General features: G+C 41.0%; 1 protein-coding gene across 3 annotated transcripts in view; it reads left to right on the top strand.

The window, feature by feature from the left end:
* Nucleotides 1-16,136, top strand: part of TBL1XR1 (TBL1X/Y related 1) — a 218,196-nt gene that overhangs the window by 175,798 nt on the left and 26,262 nt on the right. For all 3 annotated transcript variants that reach the window (XM_089675531.1, XM_089675534.1, XM_089675533.1), the window contains 3 exons: nucleotides 1,119-1,182; nucleotides 1,881-1,978; nucleotides 7,015-7,075. In XM_089675531.1, the coding sequence (XP_089531657.1) occupies nucleotides 1,119-1,182; nucleotides 1,881-1,978; nucleotides 7,015-7,075 (223 nt within the window). The remainder of the gene's footprint in view (nucleotides 1-1,118; nucleotides 1,183-1,880; nucleotides 1,979-7,014; nucleotides 7,076-16,136) is intronic.

Raw genomic sequence — 16,136 nt, 5'->3', positions numbered from 1 at the left:
TCACTTCTTGTTTTCTTTGAAAAAATTGTACCTGCTAATTCCAGGTCTTTCTGAAGCTCTCCACAAGTGTTCCTTGGCTCTTGAACAACTCTTCTGATAATTCTTTTTACTCCTCTGTCAGAAAACGGAGCTCCGGGTCGTGGCCGGTTTATGATGAAATTATGTTCTTTCCACTTCCAGATTATGGCCCCAACAGTGCTCACTGGAACATAAAGAAGTTCAGAAATCATTTTGTAACCAGTGTCATCAGTATGTTTTGCAAAAATGACTTGAGAGAGCTCTTTGCTTTTTGTGTGACACCTCGGCAATGAGACACCTTTTTATAGGCCTTCACTTGAGATTGAACCAGCTGATATTAATTTGCACTGACAAAGGGGCAGGATTGCTTTCTAATTACTGATAGATTTCAGCTGGTGTCCTGGCTTTCCGTGCCTTTTTGCACCTCGCTTTCTTCATGTGTTCAATACTTTCCCTGTGTCATTCCATTTTTATTACACATAACTTAATTTCTGAACTTTATTTGTTTTGGTTTCTTTGTATGTATAGATTGCATGGGTTGTTACTGACATGGTGAAAATTTCATGCGAGTAGCACCTTTAGAAATATATTTACTGAGAAAAATGGTGACGTGTTCCAATACTTTTTTTCACTCGCTGTATTTCTTTTTTTTGTTTTTTTATATTAATATTATAATCATTACCTTTTTTCACTTAGAGTGGTTGGGTTTACAGCTTTAAGCTATTCTTTTTCACAAGAGTGAATGAATAAACCCGTCATTTCACAGCTTTTCTTGTTTTTATTTAAACTTTAATACTCCTATTAACACTATTTTCAGTTGCTTTAGGAGTTTTGTAAGCTCTGCTAATCTTTTCTATAAAGTGATAACGTTTGACCATACACTGTTCCGATGCAGCAGAAAGCTCTCGAGTAAATATATCAAAATAACTCAGCAAGTCTTACAAAGGACTCCTAAAGTGGTCAATGAGTGTTAGTATGTGCAGTAAGGTAAAAAAAAACACACACACACACACAGCTATGCATTTAGATCAGGTCAACGGTCATAGTAAATTAGAGGTTATGGTTAATCCTAGTGTTATTTTCATGGTTTATATTAACAGAGTGAAGGAACACTTCTAGCAACTGGATCCTATGATGGCTTTGCCAGAATATGGACAAAAGATGGTAAGCACTTTTTTTGTAGTTGTGTTTTTAACTACCTCCACACTAGAGCAATTTTTTGTATTTTTGACCATAAAATTACTTAAAACCCCAGGGCATTATATATTTTCTGAAAGCAGATGCCTTGAAGAATAAAGAGAGTAGTTGCAATTTTATATTGAAGCAAAATCTGTTGCAACTCTTTTCCCCATTATTCATTGTGCCTTACATTTTTTACTGTATAGTTCTGCAGGCTGCATTCTTAATATATCGTGCACTATATCTTCTAATCTGGATAATTGTTCCTGTAAATTGCTGTAGTTGTAGCAATTCTGCCTCTTTTGGTAGAACTAAAGCTCAGAGTGTGCACTGAAGAGTGAGTCTTCCAGTGAAATTGGTACTTCTTCCCCACCAGGAGGTGTTTTATTGGCAGCAGTAAACAAGCTTTAAGCTAATGAGAGCTTGTTGCTTGTATTGGATTTTATTAGTGGCTAACTCTGCTGCATGCAGGGCTAGCAGGTTGTACAGAATCTGAAAGTGTTGGCAGTTTTTCTTAAAGGGAGGCAACCTTCTTGTTACCTTAATATTGTTTTCTTTACTGTGTTTTTAAGTATTATATGTATATTTATTTCTGAGGAATAGACAAAGCAAATATGTAAACTGTATACTTGCTGCATTTGATTAATCATTTAATTATTACAAGCACTCACTCTAATCTGCAGGAAACCTTGCAAGCACCTTGGGGCAACACAAAGGACCTATATTTGCCTTGAAATGGAACAAGAAAGGAAATTTTATTTTAAGTGCAGGCGTAGACAAGGTAATATGGGGAAGTTCATTACTTCTCATCTTCCCATTTTTTAACCATGGTTTTACTATCATTCTGTTGAGATTGCCGAGTCCTTCACTTCCCTGCCTTTCTAAATACTAGCACAGGTTTCAGAAGCTTTCCAAAGTCAACACTGTAAGCTTTGAGAGCCACTATGCTCACTCTTAAGGCAGGCACAAAAAGTTGCCCTTCTATATTGGAAGACTAAAACTTTAATCTCAGTCATGCAGGCCTTGTATTCATAAATTATAGTTTTTATGTTGCTACCTTCAGGTGAATGGACACTGGAAAAACTTTGCTGGGAAACTCTCCAGTGCACCTTATATTGCCCAACCCTCTCTGAGGGCCTCCAGTTTTTTGCTAGTGTCCTTAGGTCATGGGCATCTTCACCCATGAAGAAGTTTTGTCAACCATTCCTTCTCTTTGTCTATTCCCTGCTTTCACTAATACTTGTATCAAATTCCAGTTACTGATTGCCTCAAGGCTCGATAGCTGTTTCTGGAGGGGTTACCCTCAATGTACATCTTGTAACAGCGGTGCTGGCCTATGTTTGTTCTGGACATTGGATCCTGCATTTGGCTCTCTCCTTGATACATGTGAATAACTGGGGGGCAATTTACAGGTGCAGGGCCCTTTTTTTTTTTTTTTTTTTTTTAGTGGTATGCCCACAATTATGGTTGACGTTTGGGCTTTTCCAAGGAAATCTGCAGTGTGGATAAGGAAAAACAGTGCCCCACTGTATTATAACCATGGGGTTTTAGTCACTCTATTGTGTTATCGCTTTCAATAAATGTCTCTTCCACATTGGAGGTAGGTAATGTTAGTAAATAACTTTTAATTTTTTTAAATCTGACGATTTTCCTACACAGCGCTTAATGCATGCATGGTGGCCTAGTTGCAGTACCCTGTCTGGTCGATGCTTGCCATTTCTACCAATAGACTGCCTTTATTCCAAAAACACATCTTCAAGTCCTTGGTCAGCACCTTGGTTGTCACGGCTCCCTTCCTGTACACGCCCATATCCTCTCATTCTGCATTCATTCATGATCACACCCCAGGTAATTCACTTAGCAGTAGTGGAGTCTAGGTGTTGAAAAAAGGGCCCAATAGCTTTCCTGCTACAGAGAGCACCAAGGCAAACCAGGGAAACAATCAGGGTGATAACTGTTCCCCTGGTCTGGGGCAAGGTCCTGCAATGACACTGCTCCCTTCCTCTAATGTTGCTCCCTTTCATGGTCTGTCCTGGTAGTGGATCCTATCAACAAATACTTTACTATCTCTGTTGTGGACGTTCCCAGCTTTAAGGATTCTATTAATAGGTGTTTTGAAACCTTATTGAAGGCAATCTTTGCTCTCTGGTTCTGCCTTACCATTGGCCAATTTTGGCTATGTCCACTTGCAAGACTGTTGCTAACTGGAAAAATGAATACAGAACACGACCCCTGTGCTCCTGGAACAGTTACAACTCTTGCCTTTGGAGCTTCTATTTTCCTCTTAGATGTCACTGCTCTCTGAAAATAAGCAGAATGTTGTGGTTAAAGGCTTGGTTGGCTGAGTCTGTTTGCAAAAGACACAAAATTTATCATTAAGTTAATAGGGGAAAATGCTTCTACCCCACAGAAGAGTCCACACCTGCTGGTACTTCTACCTCTTTACATCGAAAGAGGTTGTTTTGCTCCAGTCAGGCATTTTTCTTTAGATCATAAGCGGGGCCATCCTTTTATTGCCGGCCTTGGATTCCAAAATCCTCCAAGCCTACAAAAAGCCCTTTTCACAATGATGGGGTGCCCTCACCCTTTTGAAATGTGGGACATCTGTCCTGGACCACTAGATGCAATCTGTCATTTCCACTGACTACAGAATACAGTTTCTGCCCCTGCCCTTTCCTCGATTCCTTACCTACAATCTGCCAGCTTCACCTCAAACATAGGTTTAAACTCAAACCTATTCACAGTTCCAAAACTGAACAGAGCCCCGTTTTTTTTAATTAAAATCCTTAAACCAATACCTGCCTGTTCCAAAATTCCACTTGGGGCCAGCAAAATCTGTCATCACTTCTCTCAGGCCAGGGGAATTTCTGGCATGAATGAACATCCAAGATGCCTATGTTATTCCCATTTTTTCCCACACATCAATGCACTCTACTCTTTTCTGTGAGAGGCCAATGCTTTCAATTTGTTGCCCTGACTTTTGGGCTTTCTTCTGCACCAAGATACTTCACAAAAGTGCTGGCTCCTATTCTGTTTCACGTGATACCTTGATTGCATTCTGCTGAAAAATTCTTCAGCCACTGTTCTATTCTCCAATGTACTAGTGTAGCTCCTTCAATCTTTTGGATGGCTGATCATTTGTAAAAAGTCTTCTCTCTAGCCTTCTGATCGACTAGAGCAGGGTTGTCAAACTGGCAGCTCTCCAGCTGTTGCTAAACAGCAAGTCCCATCATGCCTCTACCTTTTGGGAGTCATGGTTGTAACTGTCAACCTTGCAGTGCCTCATGGGACTTGTAGTTTTGAAACAGCTGGAGGGCTGCCGGTGTCAAACCTGTGGACTAGAGTATCTGGGACTGGAAAAGATATCTTCCCTGAGGTTTCATTTTTGAACTTTCAGATCAGTCAGACATCCCTGACTCACTTCTAAAATGGTAACTTCATAGTAGCCTCCTTCTAGGCAGTTCCACTCAAGACCTTGCAGCTCAGCATTATCAATATGTTGGACAAATTGATCGCTTCTCTGGTTTGCTTACTGCTGCTGTTCAGGCAGGCTAAAATCTCCATAGGATGTTGGATCTTTCAGCCTTAGAATCTGCATAAACCCCCCCCCCCCCAAACCAATCCCATAAAGACTGTCTCTTCGAACTCTGGACCCCTCTCCTACACAGCTACCCAGTCAGGGTGCAGTCACACAATGCCTCGGCTGTGGCCTACAGAAACCACCAAGGGGTTACCAGAAGTCAGGCAGCTCTGAAGGAAACAGATTCCTTCCTGGATGGAGAATAACATTCCAGCATTCAGATATCTACATACCAGGAGTGGAAAATTGGCAGTTTCCGAGTTGCCAACACCTAGACTCGGGACCCTCTCCCCCCTTCTCAAAGCATCTGAAAGATCTTTTGGCTAACTCCAGGTTCACCAAAATTGGTGAATTTGTAGCCGTACTAATAAAAACAAAACCTTGGCTTTATTCTCTCTCTCAATAATTTTTTTACAAGGAGTGCATATAACCCATGGCTATGTTAATACAAGTCCTTTGTCTTGTACTGTCCTCCAAGGCATGGAATTTAAAGATGAGTAAATGTTTGTTAACCCCAGACCCCAAATATACCTCCTCAGCAGTCCTCATGTAGCCTATAAAGATGCCTTTTTTGTGTTTTTTTTTTTTTTTTTTTTTTAACCCTTGTTCAGTCCATGCAGGGCCATGTTTGCCTGCACAGTTGTTCATGCACCCCCATGCAGGCAGTCCCATTGATGATTGGGACACATAAGGTGCACAAACGTGGCTGCTGTTTTATGACATCCATGCAGGTGCGTGTTCCCAAACCCTTCCTGTCTCTGTTCAGGGACTCGCATCCACACAGATGTTTTATTGGGACACAGTGGTTGCTTGGGGATTCACAGAACACCTGTACATCCCCATGCGGGTAAGCATGGCCCTGCATTGGAGTACAGTAAAATATGTCCTGTGTGAATGAAGCCTAATAGTTAAGGGTTACTAAACCCCAGGACCCCGCGTTCACTATATCTGGTCTCCAGCAATACACGGAACATGGAAGTGCAATTATTAAGTAAATATAAACTGCTAAATAGCTTATCTCATCAGCAGTTAAAGCAGTCTTGTGACTACTGCTAAATAGCTTTTCTCATCAGCAGTTAGAGCAGTCTTGTGAATTTTATCAGTATTCAGCAAAGTACTGGTTAAAGCTTACAGGAGGAGTTTTCTCTGGGAGGATGTAGAACCCCTGACCTGTCTGGGCAGTGCTGATTTTTCCTGTAACAAGAAAGAGAGGAAGGTGTCTCTAAGTGCAGTATTGACAATTTATTTAGTAAACAATGGATAAATTGCACTTACAAGATAAACGGTTAAAAAGATTCATCTTGTAGTGATTAGATCCAGGTGGGACATCCAGCCGGTCAGCAGCAAACTATGTCTATAGGATCAGGAAGTAGAGTCCAGGATTTGCCTGTGCATCAAAAATGAATCTTGGGAGAGCAGAGTCAGATGTAGCAGGTGAAGGGAAGTGGTAATGCATTTCGGAGCATGCTCAATAGGCTCCTTCTTCAGACCTCTGAAGGAATGTATTGAGCATACTCCGAAATGTATTACCGCCCCCCCCTTCACCTGCTACATATGACTCTGCTCTCCAAGATTCATTTTTCATGCACAGGCACATCCTGGACTCTACTTCATGATCCTATAGACATTGTTTGCTGCTGGACGGCTGGATGTCCCACCTGGATATAATTACTACACGATGAGTCTTTTTAACAGTTTATCTTGTAAGTGCAATTTATCCATTGTTTACTAAATAAATTGTCAATACTGCACTTAGAGGCGCCTTCCTCTCTTTTTCTTGCTACTGCATTAGAGCCTTGCTTCCACTCTAAGAAGGGCTGCCTCAGTGTTACTGCTCCCATCCATCCCTGATATCCATCTGGCACCTTTATCTTACAGCTACAGAGGTTGGGCTCCAACAAGCGCACCCTATATAATATACATTCCCCCAAGAAAAAAAAAACCTCTTGCAATACACACCAAATTGAGCATGTGCACTGTCTCCACACGATATATCTAATTAGGAGATAAGAGGGGAGCACTGGAAGAAAGGGAGGATCAGAGAAGTCAGGATCAAATGGCATTTTTACACAATGCAGAGGATTAATCCCTTAGGTTCCACAGTGAGTATAACAAACATGCTTTACTTCATATACAGACTGATTTTACTGTGGTGTGTTTAATAACACTTTAAATCGCTACATCTACAGTTTCTTTGGAAAATTCTTTTTACTAATGCATGTGTGTTCTCTTCACAGACGACCATAATCTGGGATGCACACACAGGGGAGGCAAAACAACAGTTTCCTTTTCACTCGGGTAACTATTTAGTAAACTCAATTTACTATAGAAAAATGTAAGTCCTGATTCCAGATTGCACCTCATGTACATTCCCAATGCTCTATGAAATAACCAATATTTATATAAATTCTGCAAGTCCAAACTAGCACTCACTAGGTCACTTGACTGTGCCCCTCCCATCCTCTGCCTGTTCCCCACATAGGCTATCAAGCAGCATTGTGTATGAAAGAATACAAGGAGAATGGAGTGTGATCTCTTCAGCTGCTACTGAAGAACACGTCTATAACTTGTAAAGAAAAATGGGACTAAGAATGGAACAATTGCCCATAGTGATTGGTCAGCTTTTGTTCTCATGGAACAGAAGTAGACTTTTTTTTCCTTTTACCTTTGACCATTCACTTTCATTGCTGACCTCCCTTTCTGAGAAATTGAATTGCCTAATTGGCATGATGATGCCTTATTATAAATTTCCATAAAGTGGTTGTAAACCCTTCTACAGTTAGGTCTATATATATTTGGACACAGGCACAATTTGTTTTTTTAGGTATTTACCAAAATCTATTCAAGCTATAGTTCTATAATGGATATGGGCTGCAAGTGCACACTCTCAGGTTTAATTTGATGGTGTGTACATCCAAATTGGAGGAAGGGTTTAGGAATTACAGCTCTTAAGAGTAGCCATCCCCCCTTTTTCAAGGGACCAAAAGTAATTGAACAAATGAATCAAAAGCTGTTTTATGGCCAGGAGTGGGTGTCCACGCAAGACAACAGTGGGGGATGATCGCAGGAACCTCTCTATTGTAAAGAAAAACCCATTCACAACATCTACACAAGTGAAGGACACTCTGCATTAGGTGGGCGTATCATTGTCAAAGTCTACAATCAAGAGAAGACTTTACGAGAGCAAATACAGAGGGTTCACCACAAGGTGCAAATTATTCATAAGCCAGATTAGACTGCCAAAAAACATCTAAAAAAGCCCGACCAGTTCTTGCAAAGCATTCTGTGGACGGATAAAACTAAGACTGAAGAAGAGTTCCACACTGTAAAATAAAAGTCAGCAGCTACAAAAACTGTAGCTGATGACTTTTAAAAAAAAAAGTCACTCACCTGTCCCACGATCCCAATGTGTCCTTCCCGTAGCCTGTTTCAATAGCCGTCTGGTGTTCCAGGCGCCGACATCTTTAGTGTGGGTACCCAGCTGTGACAGCTTGCGGCTTCACAGCCAGGTGCCCACTGCGCATGCATGAGTAGCACTGCGTTTCCTGAATGGCCCCGTAATCTTCTGGGATCTGTCACGTGTCCCAGAAGACTACAAGAAGGGAGGGTAGGAGGACAACTTCCGCTTCCGATCGCCTAGATGATAACAGCAGCAGTGGGAGCGGGTGCCTGTCAATTTCGGGTACCCACTCCCCAAAGGTGCCAATCCTTAATGAGGATCCGGGGACCAGTCTTTTAAAGCGCAAATTCCCCTTTTGGGTGGAGCTCCACTTTAATCTGTACCAGAATGGCTGGAAGAAAAAAAACGTGAAAAAGGCTTGGAACAGCTCATGATCTAAAGCACACAACATCCTGTAAAATATGGTGGATTCAGTGTGATGGCATGGGCATGCATGGCTTCCAGTGGCACCTAGGTCATTGGTGTTTATAGTTGAAAACAGAAGCAGCCATATGAATTCTGCAGTGTTTAGAGAGATACTGTCAGCCCAGATTCAGCCAAATGCAGCAAAGTTGATTGGATTGTGCTTCACAGTTCAGATGGACAATGATCCAAAAGACACTGCAAAAGCAACGCAGGAGCTTTTGAAGGAAAAGTGGAATATTCTGCACTGGCTGAGTCAGTCACCTAATCTTAATCCAATTGAGCATGCATTTCACTTGCTGAAGGCAAAATGAAAGGCAGAAAGACCCACAAAGAACAACTGAAGACAGCTGCAGTTAGAGCCTGAAAAGCATCAGAAAGGAGGAAACCCAGTCTTTGGTAATGTCCATGGGTTCCAGAGTTCAGGCAGTCATTGTCCGTAAAGGATTCTCAACAAAATCTTAAAAATGAACATTTTATTTATGATTATATTTGTCCAGTTACATTTGAGCCCCTAAATATAGAGGGACTGTGTATAAAAATGGTTGCAGTTCCTAAAATTTGTCCTTGAATTAAAGCTGAAAGGCTGCACTTCAAAGTAATTTTGATTGTTGTATTTTAATTTATTCTGGTGGCATACAGAGCCAAAAGTATGAAAATTGTGCCTGTGTCAAAATACCTAACTGAATATACACCTAGTGAATTGACTGGTTTCAGGTGATACAGAGATGAAACAAGCATAAGTTTGACAGCATAAGTTGTACTCGTTTTTTTAGGGATGTAACTAATGATTATTTTTATAATCGATTAGTTGGCTGATTTTTTTTATGTTTTGATTATTTTGGATAAGAACCTCAAAACAGTTTGGTGTATAATTTAGTTAGCCACTTGTAGACCGCCCACCACAGTTTTACTTCGGCAGGGTGGCTCCACTGCGCCAGATCTTGTACATTTACGTGACTCGGCATTTCTGGGTAGTCTCACTACAAGTCCCTGATCACCGCCATTACCAGTATTAAAAAAAGTAAAAAATATAACAATTCCAGTATATATACCATTGTTTGTAGATGCTATAACTTTCACACAAACCAATTTGTTTATATTTTTTTATGTTTTTTGGGTATGTTTTATAAGAGAAAGTAGAAGAAAATTTTTTTTTTTTATTTTCAAAATTTCACTTCACAAGTTCTCAGGCACTTACTGACATGTTTGGACAGTGTACTGAACTGTATGTGTGCTGCACTCTATATACTGACGTGTGGACGGTATACTGAGCTGTATGTGTGGCAAAACCTCCAAAGGCCTCAAGATCCTCGATATTAATAGTAAGTAGACCAGGAGTCCCTAGTTATCAACTTAATGAGAAACTGCATAAAAACAAAACTAGTTATGGACTCAAACAGAATATTGGGTTTATTTATATGTATTGATATTTAAAAACGATAATTGATTGGCTGGTGGTCAATGGCACACACTGGTTTCTTTATTAAACATTTCCAAAAACAGGAAAAAATCATACCACACTCCACAGGTCCCGAGTAACATCCCCCAAAGGGAGAGTACCCATCAAAACAATAGACAAGTCAGTTGGTAACATTAGCATCTCTCTCGATAAAGGATGCATATGCTCCTTGTGTAAATTTACAGAACTTGATCATTCACAGTCCTCTTTAAAGAAAACATGCTCCATATCATATGTATATGTCTGCCAATCAAAATCACCATGGGTAGAGGATATAATTGTCAGAATCTTGTAGATGAGTAAGGTTGCGTAATCCAGGGGAGATACTGCAAACTGTGTGAGCCTCCCTTTTACACTTAACTGTCAGTCAGACATATCATATTGGGGATAAAGATAGGGCATTCCAGACAATGCATCAACATACACATGTAGTCCAGAGGAGGATATTTGTAATGACAACTATGTACAAATGATGGTTTCACCTCCCTCTGGTCAAGAAAAAAAGAAAACATAATAATCAGCGCAAACACTAACACCAAGTAACCAAATAAGTCCATAAAGTCCAAAAAGAAATAAATGTAATACAAGTAGATTAAAATAAGAAGGTCCATAGGTCACTTTGGGCAAGCTTCGTAAAGTGCTGTAGCAGGACTCTGTGTAATGAGAAAGAAAAAGAAGCTCCTCTAAGTGCAGCAGAACCACTTTAATAATTCTCAAATGTAGGAACACTCGCATGTAGTAGAAGTAAAACAAGAATTTCTACGATAAGTATCCAGGAGAGTATGAGGAACGGCTGTGTTCCAGTATCTGACATCCGTGTCTGCGCCCAGGAGTAGCGTGGTGACAGGAGGAAGAAGCTAGCCTGCATATGCAACCTCCCTTTAGATGGCGTCTGAAACGCACGTTGAAGCGCGACATGGGCGGTCCATCTAGTGGACATTATAAAAAATTCAATATCAATATGAAGGTGCATGGAAATATAAATTATATTAGAAGGAACCTATTTCATAGGGATTAATCTACCCCCCCCCCGCCCTTCTTTTCCCTTAAAAAGAAAGGGACCAAAAAAGGGGAAAAAGAGCAACCAATCAAGAGGGCATCCAGCACATGGCATGCCAACAACCATCGTTAAAAACAAATCACTAATATATCTTGTCAAAATAATGTGCCCAAGACCGCAAATCCCTATATTACATACAAACCTTTAAGTCTACAAAAAGAAACAAAACCCACAACTTCAGAAACAACTTCAAAATAGGAGAAAATAAAAGGGGGGTTGGATAAAGAGGGGAACTCTAAGCTGTTAAGGGGGCAAAGCTAAGGTTTTCGTTCAAGCCTGGCGGTTTGGTAGCTTCAAGCTCCCATATCCACCTTGTATCATGTTGGAGTACCACTTTATCAAAGTCTCCCCCCGTAGTCTCATGCTCTTTTGGTGCTTTAACTTTGCCAACTTTGGAAGGAACTTCTTTGCCAATATGTCAAGATGTATTCAAGGGGACTGCCTCTATAGTTACCTAACTCTACCTAAAATACCACTTTGATGCTTTTGATGTTCCAATTTTGCTAACTTTGGAAGAGATTTCTTTGCTGATGGGTCTATGCACTTAAAGGGGACTGCCTCATTGTTACTCAACTCTGCCTAAAAATATCACTCATGTTTCTACTCTATTACATTTGGATGATTTCAGGATCACTAAACTTAATCAAAGCATCTTCCATGGATGTGTCCCGTAAAAGGATGTCCTCTATCAATGTATGGGGGAGGTTTCCCTGGTTTATGTCCTCCCCTGGATGGTGCCCCAATATCAGGCACCAGAGGGAGGTAAAGCCATCATTTTTACACAGTTGTCATTACAGATATCTTCCTCTGGACTATATGTGTATGTTGATGTATTGTCTGGGACACCCTGTCTTCATCCTCAATATATGTCTGACTGACAGTTCAGTGTAAGAGGGAGGCTCACACAGTTTGCAGTATCCTCCCCTAGATTACACAGCTTTATTCATCTACGGGATTCTAACAATTATATCCTCTACCCATGTTGAATTTGATTGGCAGACACATACATATGATATGGAGCATGTTCCCTTTAAAGAGGACTATGAAAGATCAAGTACTGTAAATTTAAACACCGAGTATATGCATCCTTTATGGAGAGAGATACTGTTACCAACTGACTTGTCTATTGTTTTGATGGTTATTCCTCCTTTGGGGGATGTAACTCGGGACCTGTGGTGTGTGGTATTATTTTTTTTCTGTTTTTAGAAATGTTTGTTTAATAAAGAAACCATTGTGTACCATTGACCACCAGCCCTTTAACCACTAGGGGACCGCCCGCCGTACATATACTGCTACAAGGCGGCCCCTGTGCGCAGGGTCACGTATATAAACGTGATCCTGCATTCCAGGGTAGGGGGACGCATGTGACCGCCCTACCCACGGCACCGGCCGCAGGTGTCAATCACCGGGTCCTGCCCGGTGATTACCCTCCGGATAACACTGACACAGAGCACAGCTCTGCGCTCTGTCAGTTTCCAGCACACTGTTCCGGAGAGCAGAGTTTAGCTTTCCGGAACATCGCGCAACAGTGAAGGACACAACCCCTGCCCACTAGTAAAACACTTCCCTTACACAGTTAACCCTTTGATTGTCTCCAAAAGTTAACATTAGTACAGTGTCTGGTTTTTTTTGCACTGATCAGAATGTCCGCCGCAGTCCCGCCATAAGTAGCTGATCGTCGCCATAAGTCGCTAATCGCCACTATTATTAGTATAAAAAAAATCCAGTATCTATACTGCTACCGCCATTTGTAAACGCTATAACATTCACATAAACCAATTAATTTACACGTATTGGGATTTTGTTTTAGCAAAGACATGTAGCAGAATACATTTTGGCGTAAATTTATGATGAAATTTGATTTTTACATTTTTTTAATGGACATGTTTTATAGCAAAATGTCCAAAATATTGTTTGTTTTTTTTCTCAATTGTCGTGTTTTTTTTTTTTTTTTTCTTTTATAGCGTAAAAAATAAAAAAGCACAGGGAATCAAATACCACCAAAAGAAAGCCCAATTCGTCGGGAAAAAAGTATGCAAGTTTTTTATTTTGGTGCAGCGTTGCATGACCGCGCAATTTTCAGTTAAAGTAATGCAGCGCTGTAACACACTCCGTTTCTGTAACCGCTTCCTGACCACCCTATAGCAGAAATACTGCTACAGGGTGGCACAGCTGTACAAAATCACATATATATATACGTGATTCACGCTCCCATGATTTTCATGCCCCTCCCAGATAGCGTCAGATTGCCGTCAGTACACCAGTAATCACATTTAACCCCTTGATTGCCAGAAACACGCTCATACAGAATAAACCTCCATTGCTAGTATAGTGTCTGAACGGATCAATATCTTTGGTCAGATCAGCATTATACCAGCGTTCACATTAGTATAGCATCCCCAAAAACACAGCGTTAGCGGGATCAGCCCCGACACCTGTGTTGAGCCCCTCCCCCCCAGCAAGTGCAGTGTCAGGTCACTGTCACCAGTGCCAGTACTAGTGCCGCGCTACCTTTTGGTGAACTGGCGAGCACCAGCGGTCTAATCCATCCTGCTCTTTCACATACCTCTTAGATTGTAAGCTCCCAGGATCAGGCCCTCCTAACCCTCTTGTATTGAACTGTATTGTTGCTGTATTGTCTCCCTTTATATTGTAAAGCGCTGAGCAAACTGTTGGCACCATATAAATCCTGTATAATAATATAATCGTACCAGCACTGCAGTATGACTTGGCGACGTGGCGAGCCCCATAAGTGCAGTACATGCTGGTGTGGTGGCGAGCACAAATATTGTCCCGCAACCACCAAGAATTCACACACAGGCCTGTAGAGCACCTAGTATCCTTCCAGATGTGCTTGCAAATCCCGATTGGCAGCCCACAAATTCTGCAGCACCCGTACTTCCCCCATTCACTGCCCAACCCGGAATTCAGGTGGAAACAGCAAATTTAACTACTCCCCTTGATTTCTTAGAGCTGTTTTTCATTGAAGATCTGTACGCATCGATTGTGCATCAAAGCATTTTATATGTACAACAATTTATTGCCGCCAACCCAAACTCAAACCTTGCCAGACCATTCACATGGAAACTCATTACGAATTTTATATTTTTTTTGGGGCCTAACCCTCAATATAGGCATTACTAGAAAAAATGAATTGCAGTTGTATTGGTCCACAGACCTGATTCATAATATGCCCATGTTCCCTGCTGCCATGGCCATGCATAGATATGAGAGTATAATGTGTTTTATGCATTTCAACGACAATACACTCTGTCGTCCTCGAGGTGACCCTGAATTTGACCGGCTACACAAAATTCAGCCCCTCGTAAATCACCTTAACCAAAAATTTGCAGATGTCTATATTTCCCAGCAAAAAAATCTGCATTGATGAGTCCCTCATTAATTTTTTCTTGCCGCCTTGCATTCAAACAATTTCTCCCCAGCAAGCGTGCCAGATATGGGGTCAAGATGTAGAAGACTTGTGAGAGGACAACAGGCTATACTTATAAGTTTGGGATGTACGAGGGAAAAGTTAGTCACGTGGAGCCCCCTGGATGCCCAGACTACATGGGGAGTAGTGGCAAGATAGTTTAAGACTTGGTGTCATCCTTTTTCCATATGGGGTACCACTTATACGTGGACACTTTTTATTCAAGTGTGCCACTATTTAGACATTTGTACAATCTTGGAACTGGCGCATGTTGCACCGTGTGACCTAATGTGTGCCCACCATTAGAAGTGGGTGGATGCAGGGCGGTATATTTTAATGGTGGGCATACCACACATCCTTTTTTTTTTTTTTTTTTTTTTTTTTTTTTTTTTTTGTATGCAGTCTGTGGACTGAATGAACAAAAAATAGAAAAGTCTCTGCAAAAAAAAAAACCATAGCATATATACCCAACAAGGACCAGCGACGTACTGGTACATCACTGGACTTTAAATGGTTATACCAGGATGATGCCTATAGCTGCAGGCAACATCCTGGTATCATTTTTTTCAGCTGACGATCGGCTTTCATGTGAAAGCAATCCTAGTGGCTAATTAACTGCAGGATTGCTTTTACAAGCAGCAGGAGACAATATGTGAACAAAGTGTCAGAAAAGGCTTGGTCTTCAGGTGGTTAGAGTGAATGATGTGTGGCATAAACTTCTAATGCTGGGCATAAAATGCCCAAACCCCCCCAAAATTACCCCTTTTTGGAAAGTAGACACCCCAAACTATTTGCTGAGAGTCATGTTGAATCAATAGAAGAATTTATTTTTTTACTGCAAGTTTTTGGAAAATGACAAACAAAACATTTTTTTTTCCATAAAATTGTCACTTAAATTATTTATTTCTCACATATGCCATGGGTATAAGTGGAATTACTCCCCAAAATACATACTGCTAATTCTCCAGAGTATGGGGGTACCACATGTGAGAGATGTTTTGGCAGTCTAGCCAAGTATAGGACCCCAAAATCCAATAAGCACCTTCAGGCTTTTAAAGGGCTTTATTTCCTCATTACACTTCCTGACTACCTATCAGTTTCTGAGGCCCTGAAATGCCAGGATAGCATCAAACCCCCCTAAATAACCACTTTTTGGAAAGTAGACACCCCAAGGAATTTGATCAGAAGCATGGTGACTATTTTGCAGATCTCGTTTGTTGCCGCAAGTTTTTGGAATATGAAGAAAAAAAACAAATATATTTTTTCTTTTCTTTTTTACATTTCAAAATCTTGTGAGGAAAAAATGAGATCTGCAAAATACTCACCATGCCTTTTTAAATTCCTTGGGGTATCTACTTTCCAAAAAGGGGTCATTTGGGGGGGGGGGGTTTGGCGCTATCCTGGCATTTCAGGGCCTTCGAAACTGTGATAGGTAGTGAGGAAGTGAAATGAGAAAGTTGCGCACCTTCAGGCTTTCAAAGTGGTCATTGGATTTAAGGCTCTCAAAGTGGTCATTGGATTTCAGGCTCCTGTATGTGGCTAGGC

This window comes from Staurois parvus, unplaced genomic scaffold (assembly GCF_062004578.1).
Source record: "Staurois parvus isolate SC_StPar_1 unplaced genomic scaffold, SC_StPar_1.0 ptg000155l, whole genome shotgun sequence".
NCBI classification, from domain to species: Eukaryota; Metazoa; Chordata; class Amphibia; order Anura; family Ranidae; genus Staurois; species Staurois parvus.
Note: the sequence above shows the minus strand (reverse complement) of the source record. Positions and strands in the feature narration are given on the sequence as shown.